This window comes from Odontesthes bonariensis, chromosome 18, assembly GCF_027942865.1.
Source record: "Odontesthes bonariensis isolate fOdoBon6 chromosome 18, fOdoBon6.hap1, whole genome shotgun sequence".
In the NCBI taxonomy this organism is placed as follows: domain Eukaryota; kingdom Metazoa; phylum Chordata; class Actinopteri; order Atheriniformes; family Atherinopsidae; genus Odontesthes; species Odontesthes bonariensis.
In genome coordinates this window covers 9,405,474-9,418,671 of record NC_134523.1, presented here as the reverse complement: position 1 = coordinate 9,418,671, position 13,198 = coordinate 9,405,474, and the positions used below count along the sequence as shown (strand labels likewise).

General features: G+C 41.1%; 2 protein-coding genes across 4 annotated transcripts; one reads left to right on the top strand and one right to left on the bottom strand.

Moving 5' to 3' along the window:
- The first annotated feature begins 5 nt into the window (after nt 1-5).
- Nucleotides 6-10,811, top strand: wipf3 (WAS/WASL interacting protein family member 3). Of its 3 annotated transcripts, none has more exons than XM_075449585.1 (8): nt 6-271; nt 2,077-2,171; nt 3,153-3,288; nt 5,805-5,966; nt 6,065-6,790; nt 8,734-8,871; nt 8,952-9,056; nt 9,168-10,811. In XM_075449585.1, exons 2-8 carry the CDS (start codon nt 2,094-2,096, stop codon nt 9,206-9,208), a joined length of 1,386 nt encoding a protein of 461 aa, XP_075305700.1. In that variant the 5' UTR covers nt 6-271; nt 2,077-2,093; the 3' UTR covers nt 9,209-10,811. The 3 variants fall into 3 exon arrangements, with proteins under 3 accessions (XP_075305700.1, XP_075305701.1, XP_075305699.1); XM_075449586.1 differs by having other exon boundaries at nt 6-295; nt 8,955-9,056; XM_075449584.1 differs by having other exon boundaries at nt 6-295.
- An 88-nt stretch (nt 10,812-10,899) lies between these two features.
- Nucleotides 10,900-13,097, bottom strand: LOC142367700 (peptidyl-prolyl cis-trans isomerase FKBP14-like). Its single transcript, XM_075449719.1, has 4 exons — nt 12,793-13,097; nt 12,231-12,382; nt 11,692-11,819; nt 10,900-11,466 (listed from the first exon to the last, which is right to left on the bottom strand). Exons 1-4 carry the CDS (start codon nt 12,984-12,986, stop codon nt 11,308-11,310), a joined length of 633 nt encoding a protein of 210 aa, XP_075305834.1. The 5' UTR covers nt 12,987-13,097; the 3' UTR covers nt 10,900-11,307.
- Nucleotides 13,098-13,198: the final 101 nt, after the last annotated feature.

Genomic DNA, 13,198 nt, shown 5'->3' with positions numbered 1-13,198 from the left:
CTCTCGGGAAAATAAACCACAAGCAGCTGGACCAATTCTTCAGGGTCTCCAGCGTGGACACATAAATAAACTTGAACAAGATACAAAGCTTTGAAAAAAAATCTTTATAGATGTTTGCGTGCGCTCCATAGGACTCAACTGACAGAATTGACGTGTGATAAGTGGCGTCTTTGTTGGACCAAAAATAACTTTACCACAGTTCCGCTATGAAGAGCGCGCTGTGCAGACAGTGAACTGTGCTCCATCGCTTTGAATCTGTCTACGCAAACAGGTGAATTTCAGCTATCTTTTGGAGGTAAGGCCATTTTGTAAATGATGGCACATTGTGTGTAACAATTGTGTATAACAGGCAGAAAATTAGGTTTCAACAATTGTTTGCATAGCAGCTGAGATGTGCGCCTGAGAGCAGCATTGCTTGCACCTCGTTCTTTTAAGATAGCTTCACTTCTGTTATGGGTTTTAAGGTTTATGAAGCACAATTGTGTCAATTTATTACTGTTAAAGGCAGAAGAAAGCATAAATCGGCTTGATTTACTTGTTACTTCGTCACAGGTGGACCAAGGGCAGACAAAAACCAAGTGTGGGGTCGAATGAAAAGGTTTAAAAAAATAGTCAAAATGATACATTATGTGGATGATTCCCAGCTACATAAAATGTTTTTTGCCCAATAATTGCCAACGTCCAGTGTAACAGTAGCAATAACTCAAACCAAACCTGATTGACATGAAATTGTCCAACAAACTCTGACCAGATTCAGCTGGCTACCTGCATTTCCTAAATTCATGATATTTGATTGTTGATTGTCTCCCTGACAGTCATCTTACGAACTGACAAAAATAATAATGATCACACAATCAACTGTTATGGCGTATATTTCCATGTAGTTTGTTTTTCTAACTACAACTAGTTAGACTTTTGCATTTATGAATAATAAAAATATGAATGAATATTGGATATTCAGCGATTCAGTGACAATCTATCACACTGAACATGTGACTGCCCCCTGTTTAGGCATGATCAGCTGCCAGTTGCAGTTGCTTTTCTGTGTCACATAAAATTTTTCTTACCCCAAGAAGAACAAGCCGATGTAAAGGGTCGTATTACAGCTGATGGGAGAAGTGCACTTCCACTCACCGTCCCACCTGTTTTGCAAAAGCTCAGCTAACCGGTGTGCAGCTTTGGCCCTTTAAAGATCTAAACTGGCAGTGTCACACAGGCAACTTGACACAGATATGAAGATAGAAATAGCAACGAACGACACCCTGGCAGTCATAAACAGGGGACGCATGAACTGTGCACACACACAGGACAAGAGATATTCAAGGAGATTTAACAAAAACAAGTCCTGTTCTGGTTTTATTAAATTGCTAAGGAGGAACATGTGCAAATTCCTCAGAGAGCTGAATGTGCACAAACATTTGACTCCCTTCTGGCCTTCCGTCATGGAAGACAGCTTGTGAAAAAATTATGATGGTGGGTGGAGGTGATTGTCACTGGACTGTGATTTGCCCACAAGCATGTGGAGTTTGGAACAGGGAGACACAATCCTGGACATGAGCTGTTCCTGGAAAGCTGTTGTAGTGCTTTGATAAGAAGACATCCTGTGTATGACACAGTAAGTTCAGTATAAAAGTTGTGGAAAAAGCAGAACAATGTGTTTCCAGGCTCTAGTCTTTTCCTCTGGACTTCCCTTAATGTGTTTGCCATTCAGTAACTGCGCTGAAGGCCTTTGGTCATCGAGTGACTGAAGAGTTGGGGTCTATTACTTTTCACACAACACTCACCATTGTTTGGCCCCAAGTCCTGCCACGGGGCATTGTGGGAAGACGAGCTGCAGGGGCGGGGGGTTGTGTTGGATTTCTGTGGAGGATGGAGCGCTTGCTGTTTCCTGTTTTGTGCTGTATGATGGTGAAGGCTCTTCCTGTCCGGGAAAAAGGGTAGGAGGTCATCGAATGTGCCCCTTTACACAGTAGCAGCCTGTAACGTGGAGGGGGAAAAAGGAAAGGGGGAAAAAAAACTAGAAGCTGCACTGAGTGGGTAGGCTGGTGATAATAAAGTGTACATTGTCTTTTGCAGGTATCTGAAGCTTAGGCATGCCCGCCCCGCCTCCTCCCCCTCCACCTCCTCCAGGCCCCCCTCCACCTCCTCCACCCAGCACCGCCCTGCCACAGGTGAGTGTGTGTGTGTGTCTCTTACACATTCTCATGCATTTGTAAACAATCACTCGTGTCCTTCTTGCTGACCATCAACCAAACACCTGGAGGTTATTTGAATTATTGATTGAGCTAAACACACACACACACACACACCCCAGCACACAAAATAGGACAGAGAGCAGACTCAGTAGCAGAAGGGTGTTATGTTTCCACAGCGGGCTCATGGTGTTCTCATGTTAAATGAGCTGCTGCAGCAAGCAAGCAGGAGACATAGCTCGATTAAATTCTGAATATAAAGATAATCTCAAGTCCCATTGCTTCTCAGGGGAGCGTCACAATAAGCTATTTATGAATGCATCAACACAACAGAAATGATCCTCTCCCCTTTTGTGTTTCTTGTTCTTTCCTTATCAGCTTGTTTGGTAGCTTAGATGAAATTGAGAAGAAGATGATGTACAGTATATCAGATATCCTTGACATTAGTATCTTAACATAAAATGATGGTATTGAATACAATGCACAGTCTTGAAGTAGAACTCTGTAATGCCGCATCAATCATCCATCAATTGAGTTTATCACCTGACCGCTGTCACTTTTTTACAGTCTATCATGAAATAACATGGACCCCGAGGTTCAAACACAACAACAAAACCGAAACACAAAACAACATTTCTCAAAACAAAACAATGAAACAGAAAGCCTGGTTAGATTTCCTAAAAACACAACAACCAAAGGGAAAACACAACCGCATGTCAGAAAACACCGGAACACAGAATATTCTGAATACAGAACAGACGAACAGCAAACACAACATTAAAAAATAACAAACAGAACAACAACAAGGCTTGAATAAACTATTTACAAACCAAAAACGGTTGGTAATTTGCTTTTTAACTCTTTTTTTCATGATTGTGCTCTTGGGGCCATTGAAATTAAATGCCATGTTATAAAACATGCTATAAGCTTAATTAAGCTCTTTTTCCCTCTGTGTGACAGTGCCCCTCGGAGCCTCCTAAGCTGCAGTCTAGTGCAGGAGGAGGCGGAAGGAATGCCCTGTTGGCCGACATTCAGAAAGGAGCCAAGCTCAAGAAAGTTGCCCAGGTCAATGACCGCAGTGCTCCTGTTGTCGATAGTAAGTCCTACAACCTACCCATTCACAAGCACGCACACTATATGGTACTCTCAGGCTGCTGTGGTATCTATAATAAAGCCATCATCACATAGTAAAGGGGTTTGTTTTTATATTCTGAAATGTACTACCGTGGTGTATCATGGTGAAAAAAAAAGAGATGAAAGTGAGGGACAAGGGAGGAGATTATATAGGTCAGTGGGAGGATGTTGAGTTTCTATAGGCTATATTTGAACAAATACACACAGATGGGCGAGTGTGCACTCCAGGAAGGAATGCCTATGGCAGATAATGATGCTGACAGAGCAGAAAACTAGAAAACACAGTAGACAAGAACATTTAATCAATTTATTATTTTCTTAATTGTTTTATTATTCTTTCTTTTTGTTTTTTTCTGGTGAAAGGTCAATCTATTTGACAAATAAAGCTCACATAGTATGGAGCCAATTAGAAATAATTTCTCAAGTTACTTCGACGTGCACGACTGCTTCCAAATATAAGTCCAATTTTTTTTTTTCGGAAAAAAACGTTTCCATTTTGTAAAAAATCCATAAATTGTTTCATTTTTTGTGCCTGATATAGCTTCTTTGTTAAAGGGTGGAATCCATGTAAATACGTCACCTTGAAAGGAACCATTTGCAACAGATGAAATGCCTTTCAGAAGAATTATATCTACAGTATATTACGCATGTTAGCATACATTTTTATCTAAAGCTTTAGTTAAGTCAGGGACTGCATTCAGGCTTCAATAAAGTATGAGTATATTTTAGCCTGAAATGTGTATGAATATACTTTTGGGATTTTTATTGTTGTGGACCAAGACAAAGTAGACCAAACTGGAAAAAAAAATAATTTGTAAAAACTGAAATTTTAAATTGAATAGTATTTGATGGATTTTTTTTCTTTTTCTTTTATGATTACTTGGTTAAGATCTGCTGCAGCTGTCATGGCACCATATAGCTCAACTGGTTGAGTATGCGTCCTGTGCACAGATTTTGTGCCTGATTTCGGCTCATGTCCTTGGGCCCTTTGCTGCATGTCGTCCCCCACTCTCTCTGCCCTCATTCCTGTCTTACCCACTGTCAAATAAAGGCCACACGTGCCCAAAAAAAAAAAGATCTATTACTGCCAGTAACTTTACCTTTAGGGGTCACACAATTAGTCTAATTAAGTCCACCTGTGTGCAACCTAAGTGTCACACGATCTCAGTATATATCCATCTGTTGTAGAAGGCCCCATAGCCTGCAGTATCATTGGGTCAGGGGCAAAGCAAGAGGCATAATCATAGAAGCAGAACAATGAAGACCAAGGAGCTCTTCACGCAAGTCAGAAGCAAAGGTCTGGAGAAGCATAGATTTGGCTGGTTATAATTATAATATTAATTTTAAAAAGATCTCCAATAAATATTAAATGGAGCGCCGTTACATTTATTATGAGAAAACTTTAGAAAAAAGTGAAGAATATTACAACCCAACAAACTCGCTAAAAAAAGGTAGACCAGCAAAACTGAAGGACCAGGCAAGGAGAGCATTAATTGGAGAGCTCTGATAGCTCATCAGCAGGGATTGGTGTGTGGGATGGGCTTTATGGAGCAGTGAACAGAAAGAAGCCACTCCTTAATCAAAGAAGAAAATTAACAAATTAATCTATAAGTATTTTTTAGACTCCTGAAAAGCATATTGAAAAATTCCCAAACATGTTGAAAGAATGAGACACGAAGTCATGTTTTGGCCATCTCTCATCAACTGAAACACTGAAGCATGGTGGTGGTAGCATCATGGTGGACTATGTTTTGTATATTCAACATGTGTTATGTTCATGGGTGACACATAACCACACAAAAATCGATTGCAATTCTAGGCTGTAAAGCAAGAAATATAGAAAAATGGCTATGGAGATACTTTTGCAAGGTACTGCAAGAGTTATTGTATCAGAAACTCTATAAGCTAAACTATTTAGTTTAAGAGAGACACTACAGGTGTGTGATGTCAGATTTTTGACAAAGAAATATCAGCTTGAAATTAAAACGTATTTTTTGTTATACAAAAAAACAGCAAATGAAACATTGATTAATGGAGTTGGATCATGTTGTAAAGTATCATTAAACCACACAGCAAATTAAATTGACAGTTTTATGAATAAATGAATAAGGTATTAATTATGTAATGAATGAACAGCTATTTTGTTGTAAAACCCTTTAATGATCTGTTGACCTGCTTTCACCCAAGAACACTAACGTCTGGTGACTTTCACCAATGCGACGTATATGTTCCTTGCTTGGGTGTACCGAAGAACACTTTCCCAGCTGCATTATGTTTTATTTCTTTTATGAATCTTGTTGACGATTCCCTAATTTTTCATGCATTTTTAAACGTATTTTGGGGGGTATATTGTATTGGGTAAAATATATCCAATGTTAGTGATGGTCCAAAATGTACTTTGGTGTTCCAGGGTCAATGGTTACAATTTAACTCTTACTGAATAATTTGTAAAGTATCTGTGTATATGGTGTTCCCCAGAGACCAAAGCAAACACTGGAGATGTATCTGGAAATGTTGGAGCCTCTCAGAGCTCTTCAGGTGGGATGGCTTCCACGGGACCCTCTTTGAGTGGGCTGTTTGCTGGAGGGTTTCCTACTCTCAGGCCTATAGGGCAAAGAGACTCTGCAGGCAAGACCCCAGGTTGGTGCAAAAGCCAGATTGATGCTTTTTCAGTGGCCATCTGTAGCTTTTCTGACCGTCAAAATGACTCCACTTGTGTATGTTTCTCTGTGTTTAAGTGTCTCGATCAAGTTCATCAGCCTCCCTGAGGCCTCTGTGGAATCCTCCCATATCAGCTGACTCAAGCAGCGAATCTGAACCTCACAGGATGGCAGATGTGCAAAGCTCATTTCACCGTCTGCTTGCTTCCTCTTGCTCTTCCTCTGCTCCTCCCTCACCCTCTCACAGCACCAAACATCCACCTTCTTTTCCTGCTTATTCTCCTTCCACACCTCCGCCCGCCCCTCCCTCTGCTCCACCCCCACCGCCCCCACCTCATGCTTTCCAGGACCGGCCAGCCAACAAGCCTCCGCCTCTCCCCTCCTGTCCTCCCCCTCCACCTCCATTCCAGGTTACCAAACCAACTTGGCTCCCTATCCAGCATTCGCATCACACATCTGTGTCCCAGCCATCCACCCCACCTCCGCCACCTCCACCTCTTACTTACCAGCCTCCTTCATCCGTACCAGGGGATCGCTCCTCAGGTTGCTTCTACTCTCCACCACCATCTGCAGTCTACTCTGAACCTTCTCGGTTCCCCATACTCCGTGACAGTCCCCTGGGGCCTCCTCCCCCACCACCACCTCCTCCTCTACCTCCATCTCTCACCCCAAGCTGCCAACCCATCCTTCCTCCACCACCACCCAAAATGGCCCCAGTGCCCTCACCTGCCATGCGCTCACTGCCTCCCTCATACCCCTGCAATGCTCCCACTCGACGGCCACCAGCTGTGCCCAGAAGTGCAGGTAAGTGGTTAGCAAACAGATGTTTCTTTTTATCTCGAAGGTTGTGTTTTCATATCTTGCTTTATTACCTGCAATTTTTTTGAGTTACGCAAATGCATAATGCTGCTTGCTGCGTGGCCTCTCATCACCTTTGTAGAATCTTTGTAGAGAGGCGCCTCCAAAATATTCTGAAATTGCAACAGCCATTGGGACACTGTGTAAAATATAAAAATAAATGAATAGGAACAGAATGCAACGATTTGCAAATCTCCTTGACTGATATTTGAATTAAAATAGATCATAAGAAGACGTAGTATCAGTGTCAAGTATTCAAAGCAAGACATTTTTGTATTTCATTGAAAAAATGTAATTCATCTCGAAATTTGATGGCAACTTCATGTCTCAAAAAAAGTTTTGACAGGCCTGTGTTTACTGCTATGTAGCATCCCGTCTTCAGTCCTTAAAGGGATAGTTCGCCTCTTTTGACATGAAGCTGTATGACATCCCATATTAGCAATATCATTTACGAACATTTTCTTACCCCCCGCTGCGTCCTGTGAGCCGAGTTCCAGCCTCGTTTTGGCGTTGATGAAGGTAGTCCGGCTAGTTGGCTAGGGTCCCGAAAATAAAGCGTTTTGCTTCTCAAAACAATATGCATTCAAAAGAATAATACATTTGCATCACAAAATCGTTAGCCAGAAAAAGTCAGACCTCACAATCGCTTGGCACTATTTTTGTCTCCGTTCGCATCACTACGGGCTGTGTAAACTGTGCAGACCGAAGTGCAGACCCAGCAGTCCCCTGCTTCCGAGCAGTAAACACCGTAACAGGTGCAGCTATCGGCAGGTGGCTGAACGCATTGATATGAAGGGAGGCAAAAATAGCGCCAAGCGATTGTGAGGTCTGACTTTTTCTGGCAAACGATTTTGTGATGCAAATGTATTATTCTTTTGAATGCATATTGTTTTGAGAAGCAAAATGCTTTATTTTCGGGACCCTAGCCAACTAGCCGGACTAGCTTCATCAACGCCAAAACGAGGCTGGAACTCGGCTCACAGGACGCAGCAGGGGGTAGGTCAATGTTCATAAATGATATTGCTAATATGGAATGTCATACAGCTTCATGTCAAAAGAGGCAAACTATCCCTTCAAATGTCTGGGAAGCGAATGGACCAGTTGCTGGATGTTTGGGAGAGGAATGCTGTCCCATTTTTGTCTGATATGCTGGACTGGCCTGCTGCAGGCAGTCAAAGTCTTTACCATTTTACATCGAGGAACATTGTTCTGACAATGCTCCACAAATTGTTGTGACCTTTTAAAAAAAAAATTATTATTTAGGCTGAACAGACTGCTAAACCTCTGCCCATCTTTACTTCTGAGAAACTCTCTAAAATGCGCTTTTTGCGCTTTATGGTAGGACCTTTTGCCAATTGACCTTATTAGTAGCAACACACACCTCCAACTGTTTCCTTTTTAGGACCACTTAATTTTCAAGCTGCTTGCTGCACCTGTCCTAACTTATAGAGATGTGCAGCCAAAAAAAAACAATTTAAGCTAAGCTCATTTTCAACATTTAATATGTTTTTCAAGTTCTAATATGAATTTTTTTTTTTTTTTATGAGATTTGCTCATCATTGCATTCGGTTTTCATTTCCATTTTACAAAGTCATTCACTTTTTTAAAAATTGGGGTTGTCCACAACTCAAGCATTGTACCATGATTTTTTCCCTTTAAACACTGTCTCAGATTCTTTTGAGAGCATTATGATTTATTTGGATGTTTATGGAAGAAAAAAAAAATATCACTTGCAATATTTAAAAAAATCTGAAGAAATTGTTTCTAGAATCGATCAAATCTAACATTATGTGTTGTGTAACCCTGTGGTTTTTGTGTTTGTGCATGCATATGTCTGATTTATATAAATCCCAGCTTTAATGTGTAAAAAATGCGTCCTCCACGTACAGGTGTGGGTCGGCCGGCTCCACCCCCAGCTCCTCCGGCGCGCTCCCCCTCCACAGAGTTGTCCACCCGCATTCCTCCCCCACCACCACCTCCTCCTCTGCCACCATTCAGCCTCAGGAATGGACACCTACACAGCTTAGGTAAAACTGTGGAATTTCACCACAGAATAAAGTTTTCAAGTGAAATCAAAGATCCTAATTGCATCTTTCCTTTACTCAAGCAGATGACTTTGAATCCAAGTTCCAGTTCCACCCTGTAGAAGACTTACCCCCACCCGAAGAATTCAAGCCTTTCCCTCGCATCTATCCAAGCAAAGAAAACAGAGGTAGTCACACAGTACTTTTTTATCTTTAAACTTTACCAGGCTTTCTCTTATACCTTCTTTTTTCTTTTAAATGAATATATTTTTACATCTCCCTCATGCTTCCTCTTGCAGTGAATCCCAAACCCCCTGGGATCAGGACACACCTCAGATGAGTCATGGACTCAACCCTCCTCTTAATCCTTAAAACACGTCTGAAAAATATCTTCAATATTTCTCTGCAGTTTGATAACAGCTCCTCATTGTAACATGGCCACCAAAAAGACTTTGTGCGTCTGTGTTGTTTGGGTTCAGTGTATTTATGTGTGTACTGTATGTGCAAATGCATGTGTCAAACAGGGTCCTGCCTTATTCTGACTGCGTGACCTCTGACCTTTCCCATTGTGGAATGTTTTGAATGTGTGAGGAGGAGGGCTCGCTGCACGCAGACTCATAAGCTACATGCAGACGCTATGCAAGCATACATTATCTCCTAGGACAGTGTATTCCACTGCTTGTATTTGTGTGGCATACTTAAAAATACTTTATCAGCTACTGTACATGTCATATAGAAAACCAAGTTAAGACTTAAGTTCATATTTGTCTCTTTTGTACTTCTGAAGTCTATGTTTAAAGTATCAAGTTATATAATTTTTTTCAAAGACAAATACAAACTGTGGTTTGTTAGTGTGTTAAAACAGGTTACCTTTGAAATGAACACTTAAATCCTCAAGCAGAACAATCGTATTTAGAATCTGACACTTTATTACTAAATACTACAATGTGAACAATAGTAGGAGATCATGTTGGCAAGTGTGCAAAAAACTGATCTCGATTCAGTTTGAAGTTCAATGAGTAAACAAGGTAATGTGAATTCTCGGCTACTTCTCTGTTGAACTGCAGGGAACACTAACCCGAGGTCTTCATGACTCTTTGCACATACAGTACAGTGGTGCTACCCTCTTTTATTGGGATTTTATTCATTTTACGACATCAGTTGAACATATCAGTTTTAGTGGTAGCTTTGATTACCAAATAATAAAAAGAGGCATGTTGTTTTCCCTCCCTTCAGTACTAAGCAACACTAATGCCTGACATGACACTGCCACCTGCTGGTTCAATGTGTAAAGTGTTTCAATGTGAGATCACCAAATAAACCAAAGTATCTTTCTTTTAAAAAAAGATAAACAAAAGCAAAGCTGACACAGTCACTTAATGGAGAACATTGGTTTTAAATGATGGCTTGAACATTACAGTTGTTTTCTTCTTTAGTTTAGTCTGGATGTGTTTATCTGATCAATATGAAAGGTGCAGAATCAGTTCAGATCCTTGTTCTGTCATTATTGTGTTGAAGACTTGTACTTGTAAGACTTCAACTTAGGCCTAATCCTTAAAGTTAAGGTGCCTCTGCAAAAGTAAGTATATCTTATGGGAATCAAGGAGTAGAGTTCATCTAGCCATGTCACAAACACCTCAGCTGAAAGGCTAGTTGACCACTGCTCCTTGATCCCCTGCATTTGGGAAACAATTGGGATTGGGCCTTAATCTCATTTAGCATGGGAGTCTGATTTACTGCCAACCTGTCAATCAACTTCCGTTTTTCTGGATATGCCAGCTGGGTGAAACCACTGCAACCTCGTGCAGTGTTAATCAAAAAGAGATGTTTGAAAGTTCAGAAAACAAATGCGTAACAGGGCTTTCAGTATGTTTCCATCTTTTCCTAATTCAAGACAATAAAAGGTTGTCTTGCTATAAATCAATGAACCATGTTTGATTAAAAGAAATACCTAGTTTAGTTCTAAGTTCACTTTTTTTTTTCTATATAAAAAGAAAATCAAGACAATTGATTTTGTGATGTAACAGTTACTTGTACTTATGGCTTTATTTTCTTTCAGAGTGGATTTATAAAAAAAAAAAAATTGAAAAGCTTAGCTGGGTAAAGAGTAACAAGATTTATGGGGGATTTTCCAGGGAGATTTAATAGCAGATATCTTATTAAGTAACCAATTCACAGGATGCACTCATACTAAACAGTATAAAGTCTTTAAAACTCATACAAGAGAAAACGAGTGATTTAACCCAATTTTCTTCGGTGTCAATGCTCTATACGAGGGTTTTATTTTTGAAAAACTAAGTTAACATTGGTCCCAAAATGCACTTCACTCGGAAAAATGCAGTCACACAGACTCATCAGCCACACGAACATGATGCTTCAGATTAGCTGAGAGAATCTGTTCACTAAGCACTCTAAATCAAAGTATTCCCAGCAATGACTTCACAGTTCATCGTGCTTGTATGTGAACTCCCTGGAGGATATAAAGCCGTCTTTGTTCTCATCCTCTTTGGCAAAGATATCCTCCACCATGTTCTCATGAAAGGTGTCATTGGGAGGGTAGCCATGACGCTCAAATTCCTTCCTCAGATATTCTTTCACCTGGATACACAAAAAGGAAGGGAAAAACGGAGACTGAAACACATGAAAATACAGATACTGTAGAAAAATAACAAAAAAACTAAAACAGTTCATTGACTAAACATTTCAGATCCCTTTTCTTGGGGGAAAAAAAAAAAGTTAAAATGAGATTCTCTAAACAATGAGACAACACTTGGGGATCAGCGGGATTTTTTTCCCTTGAAATCTTGCAGTCCTTGTCTTTACCTCATTTCTGGAGAGTCTCCAGTCGTCGTTGAGGTCCATCTCCTGGAAAGATTCATGTGACCTCGGCCCATTTCTGATTTCAAGCAACTCAACGATGAAGGTCAGAGTGCTCTCAGGTGGGATCTTACCTGACCACAGATAACAGAGCAATAGTGTTAACAGTCACATTTTCAGTTCTATCAAGCCATCACGGTCTTTGTTGTCATGGTGAAGGTTAGTCGGCACAGAGGAAACCAAAGTTTTTTTTGTTAGGGTAGTTTGAGCTTACCAGAACACAAGCACAGAATTGTTCACATGCTCCATGCTGAGAAAAAGTGGACTAATGTCACTGAATGAGCCCTTTATTTAGTGTGGGAGTCCTAGGAAGCCATTCAAAACAAGACAGACAGGTATGATGCACTGTTGATTCATTACATGCACATTTCTTTTTAAACAATTCCACACATTTTAAGAACCAGCAATTGCTTAATAAATGTGACTAATGTGTTCAGCAGCATGCAGAAGTGCTTGATACATATGGGTACATAAGGCTGCAGTACCTTTTCCCTCCTTCCCATAGGCCAGCGCTGGGGGTAATACCAGTTTCCTCTTCTCTCCAGCGCACATGTCCTGCAGGCCCATGTCCCAGCCTTTCAGCACTTGTCTGATACCTAGTGTGATCCACATTGGCTGCTTGTCGCCAGAACTTCGACTGAAGGGCAAACGGAGAGAGTGAGACGTTCTTATGAAGAGAAGCACTTTAAGTCCCTCTTCTGGAGACAATAATGAGTAAAAGAACAGCGGTAATGAAGACCAACACCTCTTTTCTAATACTCTAAGTGCAACTTTTTTGACTTTTTTTTAGTCAAATGAATAAATAGAACACAGACATATCAAATGTTGGCTTTGTGAAAAGTTTAAAGAAAAAGGTTAGGATAAGGGTAGTCGTTGGGAAATTTGTATTTTTTGTTATTTAAGCTGTTTCTACGCTGGTTTATGAAGCTCCAGCAGGGGGAGTAACACCAACATGGCAACAAGTAGTAACAGAGAACAGGAACCCCCCCCCCCACCCCCACCCCCGAGGAGGCAGAGCTCACTGCAGTTATCGGAAAAATACTGTACCTGGAGTGAAACATGGTCCCGTTCTCAAAGTACCCGTCATGATGCACCAGCAGCATGTCTCCGTACTTAGTTTTTCGGTGACAGAGGAAAGGTTTTTGCAGAACTTCGGTCGTCACCTCCGCTTCGGGCAGTTTCCCCCCGCTGACAGTCGCCAGCAGCGAGGAGCAGAACCAGCTCAGTGCGGGCAGCAGCATGGTGGCAGGTTCAGCTCATAAAAAATAAATAAAATAAAATAAAAAGAAACTGTAGGACAAGCAGACAACTACAAACTTTCTCAGGTGAAGCAGCTGGTTCACGACGTGGCAGTGACGTTTCATCACTCGAGTGGGCCATGATACTCTCCTCTGATTGGCTGCTCTCCTCACCAGCCCCACCCACAACCACTCCGCTTTGAAATTGGCAGACT

Coding starts and splice junctions, on each gene's coding strand:
- LOC142367700 (XM_075449719.1), bottom strand. CDS start 12,986: ATGCTGCTGCCCGCACTGAGCTGGTTCTGCTCCTCGCTGCTGGCGACT. Junction 12,383..12,792: donor GGGACCATGTTTCACTCCAG/GTACAGTATTTT, acceptor TTTGCCCTTCAG/TCGAAGTTCTGGCGACAAGC. Junction 11,820..12,230: donor CTATGGGAAGGAGGGAAAAG/GTACTGCAGCCT, acceptor ATCTGTGGTCAG/GTAAGATCCCACCTGAGAGC.
- wipf3 (XM_075449585.1), top strand. CDS start 2,094: ATGCCCGCCCCGCCTCCTCCCCCTCCACCTCCTCCAGGCCCCCCTCCA. Junction 2,172..3,152: donor CCAGCACCGCCCTGCCACAG/GTGAGTGTGTGT, acceptor TCTGTGTGACAG/TGCCCCTCGGAGCCTCCTAA. Junction 5,967..6,064: donor CTCTGCAGGCAAGACCCCAG/GTTGGTGCAAAA, acceptor TCTGTGTTTAAG/TGTCTCGATCAAGTTCATCA.